Source organism: Ornithorhynchus anatinus, chromosome 14 (assembly GCF_004115215.2).
Source record: "Ornithorhynchus anatinus isolate Pmale09 chromosome 14, mOrnAna1.pri.v4, whole genome shotgun sequence".
Classification (NCBI taxonomy): domain Eukaryota; kingdom Metazoa; phylum Chordata; class Mammalia; order Monotremata; family Ornithorhynchidae; genus Ornithorhynchus; species Ornithorhynchus anatinus.
Genome location: NC_041741.1, coordinates 33900486 through 33915077, shown reverse-complemented (window position 1 = coordinate 33915077; position 14592 = coordinate 33900486). Strand labels below are relative to the sequence as shown.

At 44.7% G+C, this 14592-nt stretch overlaps 1 protein-coding gene across 2 annotated transcripts in view; it reads left to right on the top strand.

The window, feature by feature from the left end:
• Positions 1-14234, top strand: part of UBE2N (ubiquitin conjugating enzyme E2 N) — a 35621-nt gene extending 21387 nt beyond the window's left edge. Inside the window, exons 1-4 of one of the 2 annotated variants that reach the window (XM_029079249.1) lie at positions 7664-7684; positions 12382-12628; positions 12809-12949; positions 13506-14234. In XM_029079249.1, the coding sequence (XP_028935082.1) occupies positions 7679-7684; positions 12382-12628; positions 12809-12949; positions 13506-13546 (435 nt within the window). In that variant the 5' untranslated portion in view covers positions 7664-7678 and the 3' untranslated portion in view covers positions 13547-14234. Of the gene's footprint in view, positions 1-7663; positions 7685-12381; positions 12629-12808; positions 12950-13505 lie in introns of those variants that run through there. The other variant, XM_029079248.2, reaches the window with a different exon arrangement.
• The last annotated feature ends 358 nt before the right edge of the window (positions 14235-14592 follow it).

Genomic DNA, 14592 nt, shown 5'->3' with positions numbered 1-14592 from the left:
AGCGCAAGTGAGGGGAGAGAGTGAGGTACAGCTGGAAGATTGGCTTGGGAGGAGTGAAGACAGTTGGCTAGGGAATAATAAGTGAAGACAGCAGACAGGTCAGGTGGGGCCAGATGGTGAAGAGCCTTGAAGATGATTGGGAGGAGTTTTTGTTTGCCACAAAGAGATGTCGAAAGTGGGTGGAGGGTTCTGAGAAGAGGCGAGGTGTAGGCTGAGCAATGGGGCAGGAAGATGATCTGGGCGGCAGTGTGAACTAGAGATTGCAAGTGTGAGAGGTGAGAGGCTGGGAGACCAGTGAGAAGGCTAATGCAATAGTCTAGCTGGGGCAGCACCAGAGTCTGTAGCAGGGCAGTAGCAGTTGGGTGGAGAAGAAGGCGCGGATCCGGGGGAGGTTGGACAGGAAAAACAGGCAGGATCTGGCAGTAGACGGAATGTGAGATGAATAATAGCCAAGAATCAGGGATGACCCCAAGATAGCGAGCCTCTGGAATCAGGAAGGGTGTGTGGAGGGGTTCCTCTTATTGTCGACTGGGAAGGGAAGGTAGGAGAAGGAGAAAGATGAGGAGTTGTGTTTTTTAGACATGCTAAGTTCAAGGTGCCAGCAGGACACCTGGGTGGGGATGTCGAGGAGGTGAGAGGAGTTGTGGGGCTATAGAGCAAGCTTTGGAAGCCATCCACTTAGGTGCTGTGAGCATAGTAGCTGTGAGCAGACGAACTCCCTGAGAGACTGAAAGCGAGAAGGGTAGAGGACGCAGAGCAGAGTCAGTTCTGGGTTTCAGCAGAGACAGAATCAGAATTCTGTCGTGACATTCCCTTGCTTGGTTTCCAGGGCTGCCAAGATCAGGTCTGGGACTGTTGTGAAAGAAGAGAATACCTTTTTTGGGCCACCCTACTAAGGCCAGAAATGGGACCTCAGCATCCTCTGGCTCCATTGTGGCCCTGGACTCTGAGCAGGGGGCTGGTTAGTGTAGCCCACCCTGTTAAATACTGTGGGGAAGAACAGGATGCCAAGGTCTTTTTCTTTTTAATGGTATGTGCCAGGCATGTACTGAGTGCTGTTTTTCACTGAGATGGGGTCTAGGAAGACACCACCCATGAATTGAAAGTGGTCCCCAGTTTTCTCCACCTTCTGATTGTGCAGGAAAAAACCAAAATCCATGATCTAAAATAGGTTTGGTTCCCATCTCTCTGGACATCCAAGAGTTTGCAGATAGGCTTTGGCAGTTTCATAGTTTTGACCAGTTCACACCAGTGGCATATTTAAAGGTATTAACCCAAGAACTCAATTCTATGAAATTTATCAAGGCAGTTACATTTATATCTTCACGACGTTCATGCCCATTTCAGCTTTGTGTTTTTCACGCTCGTATTGGCAAGAGAATCAGCAGGCCCAGTGGAAAAAGCATGGACCTTGGAGTCCATTAATCTTGGCTCTGCCAATTGCTTGTCATGTAAACTTGGGCAAGGCACTTAACTTCTGGGCCTAGGTTTCCTCATCTGTAAAATGGGAATTCAATACCTGTTTGCCCTCCTATTTAGACTGTGAGCCCCATATGGGACAGGGACTGTGTTCAACCTATTTAACTTGTGTCTACCCCAGTGCTTAGAACGGTGCTTGACATATAAGTGTTTAAGAAATATAATATTAATATCCATTTGCCTGTTTCTGCAGACAATATCTTATTGTTTGCAATACTGCACGTGGATTTGCTAGTCATCAACAAGTCTTACTGTGACCTAAGCTTGTGGTTCGCAGCATCCCATTTTGCTTATTCATGACTAAAAACTGCAGACCACAAGTTTTCCACATTAGTCCTTCACGACAGTAGATACCCTGCATGGTAGTTCCAACTGAAACTGTTAGTCCCTCGCAAAATTAGTTCCACAAATCCATTTCATACTATGTTTTGTGCACGGAAGCGTCATTTGTCAGAAAGCCCTCGCTCAGTAACAGCAAGTGTTTCTGGGAAGCAGGGTTTGTGGAGGGAGCTTGTTTGTGGGTTTATTTGGGCCTGTGTGGAAGGTGGAGTAAAGGAGACTGAAGGAGGAAAAAAGGCCAGTCATTTTAGTAGTTTTTCCTCTCTAATGAACAGTGCGTTTAATCAAATCTCAGAGGACTGTTGTTTTTTTTTTTAATTTCTTGGGTTGTAGAACCTGGAAATTGGAAGTGAGTCTGGAAAATAGCCTTTAAAGGCCTCAAGGAGTCAATGAATCAGGAAGCCTTGTGGACTTTTTCCTAGCCACACTCTGCCTGAATGACTTCTGAGTATCTAGGTCTGGGTACATGTACTTAAGCTTAAGAAGCTGTTTAATTAGATTTCAGAACAAGTGGGCTGGAGAGGGAAGTTGGGCTTGGTAATTTGGCCCTAAAGCTTTGGGGAGCAAAATGGGTTTTGGGCAGAGTGCTGTTAATTGCTTTATTGGCATCAAGACACTGGGGGATTTCTGATTCTCACTTCAGGAAACCAGCTGCCATTTGAATTTTAAGAATTTCTTTTTCTTTTCCTTCCCTAGTGTCCTTTGAAAATTTCTGAATCTTTCCAGGGGTCCTCTGCCATGATCAGCAGTCTTTTTCTTTTTAACAGAATGCCATGTGGATTTTAGCAGTGTGTAAGATTTTGAAAAATACAAAAATCCAACGCTGTTAAAGCACGAGGAGGAGGATTAGAGCTGCACACGGCTAAACTAGGCCTTAGTGACTCTCCATCTGACATAATAACCAAGTTCACCTTAACTCACTGAGCGCCCCATTGCCTTGCACTCCTTGCTTCCCTCCTGGCCTTGTTGCAGGCCCAGAAGGTGGGAAGAGTTCCCCTCGGTGCTCTCCCACTGTCTCCCTACTTTCTGGCTGGAGAGGTGGTATTCTGAAAGTGTTGTCAGTAGGCCTTCTGGTTTTACAATGACTCATCCTTAGATGGACATTCTCATCATTTAGAGAGACTGTATGTTCTCATAGAAAGAGCCTGGTTTGGCGGTCAGGAGACCCAGGCCCGAATCCCAGCTCTGTTACTGACCTGCTGTATGACCATGGGCAAGTCATCTAATGTCACTGGCCCTCAGTTTCCTCATCCATAAAAGACATAGTTCTGTGTGGACCAGGGACTGTTTCCAATCTGGTTAACTGGGATTTACCACAATGCTTGGTGCGCAGAGTAATTGCTTAATAATTGCTATTGAAAAAGACCCATTTTTACAATGTACATATAGCCATATGTAAGGTTGCACCGCAGAGTGGGAGGTGCACTAAGTTTATTTCAAGTCCTATATTGTCAAAAGGATAAGATTAATATTATGGCATTTTCCTCTGGAGAAATGTGGTATGGTTACGTTAGCAAGTTGCAAAGGATTTACCTTGGCAGACACCAACCCTATCTCTCTCTCTCTCTCTCTCTCTCTCTCTCCCTACTGGTGAAATACCAGTTCTTTCTATAAGTACCAGGGTGGAATTCTTGAGGAAGGGCCAAATCACCTGACTAATGAGACAGTTTAAAACTAGGATTTTGCCAGAGGTGCCAATTTTTCATTTTTGGGTGTTGGGAAGAGTAAATAAGGGAATAGGGCCTAGAGGAGGAAAGGGAGCCGTAAGATAGGGGATAAACCCCCTAGGGCCCTGTACAATGTAGGCCTAACCATGAGAATCAAAGTAGGTATGATTTGGGCCATCCTCACCACCCCCATAACTATTTTATGGGTGAGAAGAAGCGGGGGCCACTCTTCTGCTCCCATGGCCATACTGGAGATCTTGAGACATGGAGCATCTTTGGTTCCATTTGAGTTTGTTCTAGCTTTGACCCAGGCAGTCCTCTGTTTCCTTCCACCCTTTGTGCATCTCTCCTTGGCACTGTGGAATGTCCCGGTCGGGTATCGGAGAGGGAGGCTCAGAGTGAGGGAGAGGCAGCTGTTATTCAGTTCTCTGAGGTAGGTACTCAAGGTGACCCTGTACCTTTGACTGACTGGGTCCACCTCTAGCAGCGCACGATCTGCTATTTATGAAGCCCAACTTGTTGGAACCCAAGCTTCTCTGACATTCTCCCCCCAACACACACAACTATATCCCTTTCCTGGCCTTCTTAAAGTGTCAATCTGTGTGTATGACACATAAAAGCAGTGTTAAGAAATAAAACAGAACTCTGATGCATTCTGTATGCTGGATAAGACAAGACTAATTTTCCAAGCAATTCTCTTTCTTATAACCATAATAAACTTGGTCTCTGCATGAACTGTACCTGTATCTAATACAAGAGTTCTGAAAGATCTCTGATCACGAGGAGTTTGGATTTTAAGGTTGCTTTTTCATTAGCAGGGATTAAGGTTTGTGAAGCTTGGTACTTTAGGAAAATGCCTCTGACGTATTTCCATAGCCAGAGGCAGGTTCTGTTGGTTCTTGCAATTTAGAGTGGGTACATTTTTGCACATTAAGGGATGTCATTTGATATGTGAGGTACACACTGAATTGAGATGCAGCATGTAGGGGAGACTAGTGCTTGAGAAATCATTGGTAAGAGTGGACAACCCCCCAAAAACCCAGGACTTTCCTGAGTGGAAAGTTATTACTAAAATTTGGAAGGCTGCTTTGCCTCCCTCCCTCACTGCCATTTGGGAAAGGTGGAAGAGCAGCTCTTCAGGCAGTGGTGGGAAGCAGCCAGGAGCCCCTTTCAGGGCAGGGATTGGCAACTCACAGCAAGTGGGTCAGAGGGGGCGTGCCAACCTTCAGCTATTATTGGGACAGGCCACGAGTCAGACTGAACTCACTAGGTGAGGGAGGAAGACAGTCCCCAGGGGTTAGTGCTGCTAAAAATGGGAAGGGGCAGTGGAGAGACAGAGTAAGAGAATGAATGAGTGTGTTCTTAGAAGCTAGTATAACCTCTCAACCCTCTAGGGCAGAACTACCTTAACTCCTGCATTCATTCCTGAGCCAAATTTCATCTCCTGAAAATATTTTTGGGCCGGAGGTGGGAAGGATGCAGGCATAGGCACCAGCTCTTCACATTGCAAGAGTGAAAACAGAATTGGAGAAGGGTTTGGGGGAAGAGAAGATATGAGAGGAAGAGAAATGGAAGAAGTAACAGGTGGGGAAGCCAACATTATAGGGTCTTTTCAGCCCATCTTGGGGAAGACTCGGGGCTTGTCAGACTTGAGGCAGATGAAGCTTGGGGAGCTCAGCTCCACCAAGTGTGGGGGCAGTCACTACTGTCACCCCTTGGAGTTAGATGCAAATAGCTTGGTTTTACTACGGGCAGAGGAGTGCGGGTGGAATGGAGAAGCTAAATGCTCTGGGCAGCTTCCTGTTTTGTTGCCATGGCAATTTTCAGATCTTAATCTTTCTCCTGTTCCTCCCCTTCTCTCCTCCTCCCTTCTTCCATCCAATACCCACTCTCCTTTCACACGATATCATTCTCCTCCTATCCCTACTCCATCGCTTTCCTCCCATATGAGTTCCTCTCCACCCCCATAGACTCCCATCCCAGAGATCTACTTCCTCCCTCCCCTCCCCTCCTCAAGCAATACCCCCGACTCCCCCCGCCACCCCGCACCCACTCTCACAAGCCTCCTCATCTCAGGACTCTGCTTGTTTAGTCTCTCCATCTTCCCCTCTAACACTCCTCACAACACCTGTGCAGTCTCTGACTGGATCTCACAAGTAATTATATGCAGAACCATATTGGGAACACCCTCCCCTCAGCTATTATGTCCCGCTGCAGCGTGCAGCTGCCATCTTCTTGTCTGTGGTCAGCCTCCGCGCACCCCCCTTTAAAAAAAAAAAAAGGTTTATAAACCGGATAGGAGCCACACATGGCCTGGATCCTGTGTCTAACAACACAGATGATAGTTGCACGGGTCGGGGTCACTTGAAGGAGGAAACCATTGAAACCCAGTGCTTTCCTACCCAACCTCTCCTCTCCCAAGCATTACATACAGTGCTCTGCACACAGAGGTCCATAAATACCACTGATTGATTTTGGGACTTGATCCCTGCCTCTCTCATCCCAGTCTCCAACGATACCGGAGAGTTTCCTTGAGAGCCTAAAAAGAGTTTCTGAGTAGCCTGAAGACTCCTCAGATTGGGATTTGCTGCCATACTGGTTCTTTGAAACCTACCATCTCATTTGCTTCTCTACTTTAAGTCCTTCTTTTGTACCTGAACTCAAAATGAAAAGTTGGCACAAAGGTTGACAGCATTGTTGGAAAAGTAGTAGCCTTTCTCTGATGCAAACATCCCTTTGCTATTTTTGTATGAATTGTAGAGTCATTTTTCACTTCAGGGAAGTTGAAAGAAGGGCAGAAGTCAGTTTATTGGTACTGAACCTAAAAAGGGCAGATGAGGAAGTATCAAGTGCCTCTTTGATGTGGTACACTGTACTAGGTGCTTGGGGAGTACGAATGGCATTCATAGGGAGGCAGGGGAAACTTAGCGTGGAACAGATGATCTCTGTCCTCAAATGGGTAATTGCTCTGGTAGTCTCATTCAGCCAAATTCTTGGGATTTGGTAGAGTGGCGCAGCCAGGGAGTTGAAAGGGAGTTGGGGATCTGTAGGCCTTATGGAAAAGGGAGCTCTGGGACTGAGATAGTAAATTTTTGAGGTGTAAAATTTGAAAAGTATAGATTCCTTGGATGTGTTTTGAGATTTTTCTTTCTGTGATATGAAGAGAGGAGGTTAACACAGATTTCTCTGTATAAAGAATGCCATATTTGGGCCACTCACTTGCCTTTTTATTTTTGTGTTTATTCAGGAATTGAGTCTTTTTGGTCCCAGAGTTCTAAAACAGTCAGATGTTTTCCAAATGGTGGAAAATAGAATTAACATGCTTCCTTGGTGACACTCTTGGTGACAAATGTTTATTTTTGTTTAGGGACCAATTTGACATTCTAAGTACATTCTATCAGTCTGAGTCTTCTCTTTCTATTTCTTTCCTCTTGCTTCGAAGTAATTGTCTTTCATATGTGTATGTCTCCATATTTTCATCTGTAAACGAGAGGTGTATATGTGTGTTTATTATAATACTGTATGCAGATGAAAATGTGGAAACATGTTTATATATACACATAAGCACACACATACATATGCATATTCTTCCTTTTTGAAAATGACATTCAGTAAAATGCTATCCGTGCATTGGAATTTGGCTGGAAAGACCAATGTGCAAACAGTAATCCATTCCACACCAATTAATGGTATTTCTTGAGCTCTTACTAACCAAGCGCTTGGGAGAGTACAGCTGACAGAGTTGATCGACGTGATCCCTGTTCTTAAGATGCTTGCCCTTGAGTGACATATTCTATCCATGTAAAAATAGCATGGTGCTTCTTTGCTGAGTTTGCTCTGTGTAGTCCCTTTTGCTAGATCCCTGCAGGAGTGACCCCGTATATGACCCCCATATCCCCAAAGAAGATCAACTTTCCCAACCCCCCAGCTTTTCTGCAGGGGGAATCATGGGTCTTTGATATATTTATTTATATTACTGTCTGCCTCCCCCTCTAGACTGTAAGCGCATTGTGGGCAATAAATGTGTCTGTTTATTGTTGCATCATAGTCTCCCAAGCGCTTAGTACAGTACGCTGCCTACAGTAAGCACTCAACACGATTGACTGACTGACTCTGAGGCAGGGTTGACAGAACGGTCGTCTGTGCTCCCGTCAGCTGTGCCCTTTCCCACAGATCCTCTGAATCCAAAGAGGATGCGAGTGAGTAAAAGAGAAGGAACAGGTGGGGTGGGGGACCCATGGGACAGGAGGATTAGGCCTGAGTGGATTCTGGAGGCAGAAAGGATGAAGATGGGGGAGGGTAGCCGCCATGTGGGCCGTGGTGCAGCCCCGCTCATGACACACTCCAGACGTGGCCTATCAACCTCCGCTCCAAACAAAAACTCCTCATTCTAGGCTTCAAGGCTCTACATCACCTTGCCCCTTCCTACCTCTCCTCCCTTCTCTCTTTCTACCACCCACCCCGCACGCTTCAATCCTCCGCCGCCCACCTCCTCACTGCCCCTCGGTCTCGCCTATCCCGCCGTCGACCCCCGGGCCACGTCCTCCCGCGGTCCTGGAACGCCCTCCCTCCTCACCTCCACCAAACTGATTCTCTTCCCCTCTTCAAAACCCTACTTAAAACTCACCTTCTCCACAAGGCCTTCCCATACTGAGCTCCCTTCTCCCTCTACTCCCTCTACTACCCCCCCTTCACCTCTCCGCAGCTAAACCCTCTTTTCCCCCTTTCCCTCTGCTCCTCCACCTCTCCCTTCCCCTCCCCACAGCACTGTACTCGTCCGCTCAACTGTATATATTTCCATTACCCTATTTATTTTGTTAATGAATTGTACATCGCCTTGATTCTATTTAGTTGCCATTGTTTTTACGAGATGTTTTCCCCTCGACTCTATTGCCATCGTTCTTGTCTGTCCATCTCCCCCGATTAGACTGTAAGCCCGTCAAACGGCAGGGACTGTCTCTATCTGTTGCCGACCTGTTCATCCCAAGCGCTTAGTACAGTGCTCTGCACCTAGTAAGCGCTCAATAAATACTATTGAATGAATGAATGAACTTTCCGGGGAGACCACAGCTACTGCTAGAATCAGTCAATCAGTAATCAGCATTTATTAAGCTTTGATCCTGTGCAGAGCACTGTGCGCAACGCTTGGGAGAGTCCAATATAACAGAGTTGGCAGACACATTCCCTGACCACAAGGAGTTCAGAGTTTAAAGGCGGAGTCTATAGTAGAACCTTCCTGTTCTGGCCCAGAAATCCTTAATAATAATAATAATAATAATAATGTTGGTATTTGTTAAGCGCTTACTATGTGCAGAGCACTGTTGTAAGCACTGAATTACCTGGCCCAAACCTGCAGCTTCCTTGTGGGCATTTACTCCTAAAGCTGGGTAAATTGTTGGGAAGGCAGAGCTCTACTTCTTGCCGCTTTCCAAACTGTCTCTTTGCCCCCCAAAATCTCTGCTTGGGGAAAGCAACCCATCTTCCTGATGGCCACGTAGTCTCCGGGCCCGTGTTTTCCAACACCTCATTGCTGCTCCTCATTGTTTGAGACCATGAGTCATCAGGTCTGCCTTCTTCATCTGTGTATAGGCCCCATTTCAGGTTACTAAAACAATGCTGCTTGAGTATCCCCCATTGTCTGCTTCATTCCTCTCCAGTGAATGAGATTTGCCTCCATGCTGGTGAGGTGACTGTATTTCAGAACGCATGGACTCTACATAGGTAGAGTCATATCTTTATTGGTATGTAATTCTGGGAGGGAGAGCAAGGAGAATGATTGGGTGTGGAAGGGGATGGGTGTCAGCTCTGCTGCGGTCAGAAGCTGCTACTAGCCCTGGTGGTTGGGGTTTCTGAACTGCTTTAACTGCTCTTCATGCTGCTTCTGCTTCGTCTTTCCCCACCTGGCTTCTCAGCAGAGGGGAGGGGTTAGGTGAGTAGCTTGGGCCTGGGTTCATGTTGAAGCTTTAGAAGCAGCTACTCAGTAGACACTTAAACATTCTGAAACACGAGAGGGTTGCTAATGCATGGCTCACTCAGGTTTGTTTTTAAGCCCAGCCCATGTGTATTTAGAAATCTTTGTGCTGTTTCTAAATACAATTCCATAACATCGCATTATCCAACGTGGAATTGTTTGATGTGTCAAAAATGGAGTACGGTTGGCAGATTTCAACTGTTGAAAAATGAGTATAGTATTGTCTCCCCGTTTTTCAGAATATCCTCCCTTTTTCCTTCTATGTCATACCAAAGTGCCTCCATGCTTCCTAGGTCTCTGTTTCCTGCTAGAAAGTATTTCACATTAGCCATATGTGAGTAATACCAGGAAGAAAAATGTCCATGCAAGCTTTTACATTTTCTTCTGTAGTTTTCACCATTTCTGGGGGACATTGTTGAGCAGTTCTAAAACGAAGGGATAAAAGTTGTCTCGGAAAACGTGAAAGTTCTGAGGAAGGCCTGTCGATTTATTTCCTCACAGCATCTCTAGAATCTGTCCCTCCCTTCTCCAAACTGCTACCAAGTTGGTCCAGATCCCTCATGTCCTATCTCGACTACTAGGCCCCCGACCCAGATCTATCAGACCTCAGTTCTTCCCCTATCCTGCCCGTACCTCATTTCTCTAAATGATAGATCAGGTAGCTCGAATAGATCAGATAGATTAAATAGATCATCTTTCTAAAACATTGTTTTGCCCATGTCTCCTCCGTCTTCACAAACCTCCGATGATTGTTCATTCCACCGCGCATCAAGCAGAAACTCCCGACGGTTGGCTTTAAAGGACTCAATCAGCTCTCTTCCCTCCCACCCCTCACTTATCTTTGCCCCTCTTCTACTAGACTTGAGCTTACTGTATCCTTCCCTCTCAAGCCCTTGTTCACACTCTCCCTTCCATCTGAGACTCCTTCCCCCTTCACATCCAGCACACCACCGCTCACCCCATCTTCAAATCTTTCTGAAATGCTCCAGCGCTTAGAACAGTGCTTGGCACATAGTAAATACTTAACAAATACCAGCATTGTTATTATCATCTCCAAGACGCAGTCCTTCCCTGATTAATTTACTAAACCTATTCCCCCCCCCCCCCCCCCCCCCGCCCAACCAACCAAAAGCAAAAGCAGCTGCCACTTCTGCACTTTCATGTCATCTAAGTACCCGGGAACCCCCACTTCCCACTTTTAACCCATATATGTATATCTTTAAACTCTGTAACTTAAACTCCGTAACTTCCCCTTACCTGTAATTTATTTTGGTGTCAGTCGCCCCCAGTAGATTGTAAACTCCTCGAGGACAGGCATCATGTCTGCTAACTCTTACTGTACTCTCTCAGTACAGAGTAATTACTCAATACATGCTATTGTTTGGAAAGGAAAACAATGCTTGGCCACTTCATTTCTCATCCCCAGCCCTTTGTCCCCAGGAACAGTGAAGAGGCTTTCCCCAACTAAGCCCTCACTTCCTCGTCTCCCACTTTCTTTATGTCATCTTTTGCACTTGGATTTATACCCCCTTTTCACCCATCCCTCAGCCCTGTGTACATATCCATAAATTATATTTAAGTTTGTCTCCCCCTCTAGTGTGTAAGCTCATTGTGGGCAGGAAGCGTGCCTGCCAACTCTATTATTGTCCTCGCCTGAGCACTTAATGCGGTGCACTGCACACAGTAAGCGCTCAATAAATACGACTGATTGAATCAGGTGCCCCCTCGCTCAAACTGTGAAGGAAGAATTCTTTAGGGTTCCTGTGAGCCCCTTATATGGAAATCCTAGAGTGGAAGTAAAGGTTTGGAGATACTTTTCAAATGCAACATACGAATTGTCTTGATGGGCAATTGTGTTGCCTTTTACTCTCTGCCACCCCTATTACCAAAGGACATGTTTGGTAGCTCCCGACTCTTTTGAGCAGAACTGACAGTCTCCAACAGTTTGTTTTCAAACCTTAGTCATTTTACCTTTCTTTCTGTCGGTTATGTTCGGAATAGTCTAAAAGATGGAGCACAGCTTTTTTACTCTACCATAATAGCCTTTCCCTCTACCAGCTTCTTGAAGCTGTCACTTTTCATTGCAGCTTGATGCAGCTTCATTGCAGCTGTCACTTGATTCCCCGGGGACTTTAAAAAGTGTTTACAATCAATCCTGTTAATTCACTCCCTAACTAGAAACTTGGTGAATTTTTTTTTTTGGAGGGGGGCACGGTAGCTTTCTTTCAGTGATGAATAGTAACATCATTAAGTCCATTTTTTCTAACATCTTATTCTAAGCCATATTATAAAACTAAACTTATATGAATTCTGATAGAGCTAGTCTGTTCAGTCAATCAACTGTATTTATTGAGCACGTACTGTGTGCAGAGTACGGGAATTATTTTCATGGCACTGTGCATGAAGGCAGGTTATAGATGTGACAATTTTATTTCTACCTCCCTTATTCCTTTGTATTTGATAAGGGGGGAGCAATTTAAAAAGAGAATTTTCCCCTTCATTTTTTTTCCTCTGGATAATTTTGAAGTTGTGAAAGGGACTCATTAACTCTGTCTCGCTCCTTACAAATTCCCCGGCGGGTTACCTTAGTGTCTTTTGATTTCTGATCACAGAATAGGTGTAATTAGTAGTCTTAGAGTCTGATTTGCTATCTAAATTTAGAAATGGGTAGCCAGGGTAATTTTGTGAAGAGGTAAGTCAGATGTTCATTCTAAGTCCTGGGCCCAAATGGAATCAGGCAGTTCAAATTCTGTTATATTTCTGATGGCTACACTAGTGAACTCTTTTGTAACCCGCCTGCCATTTAGGAAGTGGTAAAGATTCTTACATGGATGCTTCTGCTGAAGCGAACCTGACAATGTTTGTCAAAGCTGTGAAGTAACGATATTTATACAGAGCTGTTTTGTGTTCTGTTTTGTATTGTAGGAAACCCAGCGCCTGCTGGCCGAACCAGTTCCTGGGATAAAAGCAGAACCAGATGAAAGCAATGCACGTTATTTTCATGTGGTCATTGCAGGTCCACAGGATTCCCCCTTTGAGGGAGGGACATTTAAACTTGAACTCTTCCTTCCAGAAGAATACCCGATGGCAGCTCCTAAAGTACGTTTCATGACCAAAATTTATCACCCTAATGTAGACAAGTTGGGAAGAATATGTTTAGATATTTTGAAAGGTAAGTGTCACCCTTATTGTGTTAGCAAAATTTCTCCTTTTCCCTTAAGCATGACCTGTTGTTAACATTCTACTGCCTTAATTTTCTTTTGTTAAAGGACATTTAGCTTTGTGGGAAAGAGGTACGGTAAGCTCCTTGGTGGTCATGAGTTTTTAAACCTGTCGACTCTTGTCTTCTTAGATAAATGGTCTCCAGCTTTGCAGATCCGTACAGTGCTGCTATCAATTCAGGCTTTGTTAAGCGCTCCCAATCCTGACGATCCATTAGCAAATGATGTAGCGGAGCAGTGGAAGACCAATGAAGCCCAAGCCATAGAAACAGGTATTCATTTCAGTGTGCTCCTGCCGGGTCTGAATTTCTGTAGCCCTGTTGGCACCCAGCATCAGTGAAAGCTTTAAAAATGCATCTAAATATGGGAATTGTCAGCGAGCGATTGCTTCTGTGACCGCGAACACTAGCTTTATAGTTCTCAAGGTCCAGGCAAGTCAATAGGCAGACTCACCGACAGATCACAATGGGGGTTCGCCTAGGGAGTCCTGGGTCCTCCAGCTCATTTTCGTAGCAATTTGTAATAGAATTCTTTTCGGACGCCTTACAGGAGAATCGAGCACTTGGATCCTGAACCTCTCTGCTAGAGTAACGCCACTGTAGTTTTATAGATCACAATGATTGAATGGCTTTATTTACGTTTGCGTCCAAGTCTACCGAAAATTCCTTTAAAGAAGCTTTGGAGGGTGAGGGTGACAGACCTGTAGCCGAAACAGACTCTGTTGATCACCACTGTGCTTGTTAAAAAGAGTTTGATGGAGTAGAATGTACCAAAGTCAGCGATTGGTGATTTCTTAATCAAATATTGTGCATCTTTGTTTCTCTGCAGCCAGAGCATGGACTAGGCTATATGCCATGAACAATATTTAAGTTGGATCTGATCATCAAGTGGGCATCACTTCTCCTCTTCTGCCAAGACCTTCCCTTTTTTTGGTTTGCATTTAATGGACACAGTCTTAGAAACATTACAGAATAAAAGTCCCAGACATCTTCAGTCCTTTGGTGATTAAATGCACATTAGCGAATCTGTCTTGTCCCCGATTCACTGTTATAAAGCATGAGCAGAGGCTAGAAGTATCATTTGGATTGTTGTGAAATGGTTTAAGAGCAGTGGCGTATCCCTGCTTTTTATTCATTTCTTCCATCATGGTTTAAGTATAAGCACTGTGAATGAAGGTAGTTGTCAGGGTTAGCTGCAGGGTTGTGTCTTTTTGTTGTTTTGTTATTGTTTTTAAATTCTGTGGGCTCCTCTTCTTCCTCCTCCCCCCTTTTTATGGTGTTGCTAATTGCATTGGTTAAAGCAGCTAACCAGTTATATTTTTAGAATATGCCCTCTAGCCAAGTCTAACTCCGTAGACGCCGTAGATGGACAAGCTTCATTTTTTGGAACAAAAATGGGAACATTAAGCAAAACATCACAGCCCTCACTAATATTGTGATTCTGCCATCAAGTGTAGAAATCTCTCTTCAAGAAAAAGCTTGTGACCATTTTGTATGGCTTGTCTGGAAACTCTTCTGTAAATCCTATGTTTTAGTAAAATATTTTTTTGTTATTCTACTTTGCCTTTGTACAGTTTATTTTGCTGTGTTTATTTCGGTTCCCTAATGTGACAATCGTACTGACAAATTTAAACCAGAAGGAACACTTTATATTTTTGGTCTTTACCCTCCGACATATTAAGTAGTTAAGAGTTGGACTGCTGACTACTCTTTTTGAAGCAGATTTGTGATCGCACACTGCCACACGACTTTGTACAGACTGGCCAGGAGGATAGACAAAGATTTCATCAGTAATGGGCAGTTCTTTCAAAATAAATTTAAGAAAATGTGATTAAATGTTTGCAACCTCATTGGTTTGAGTATCGAATGGCCCTATTTAGGATGTTGGAAAATAACTGTCCAGGAGAAGTACAAAG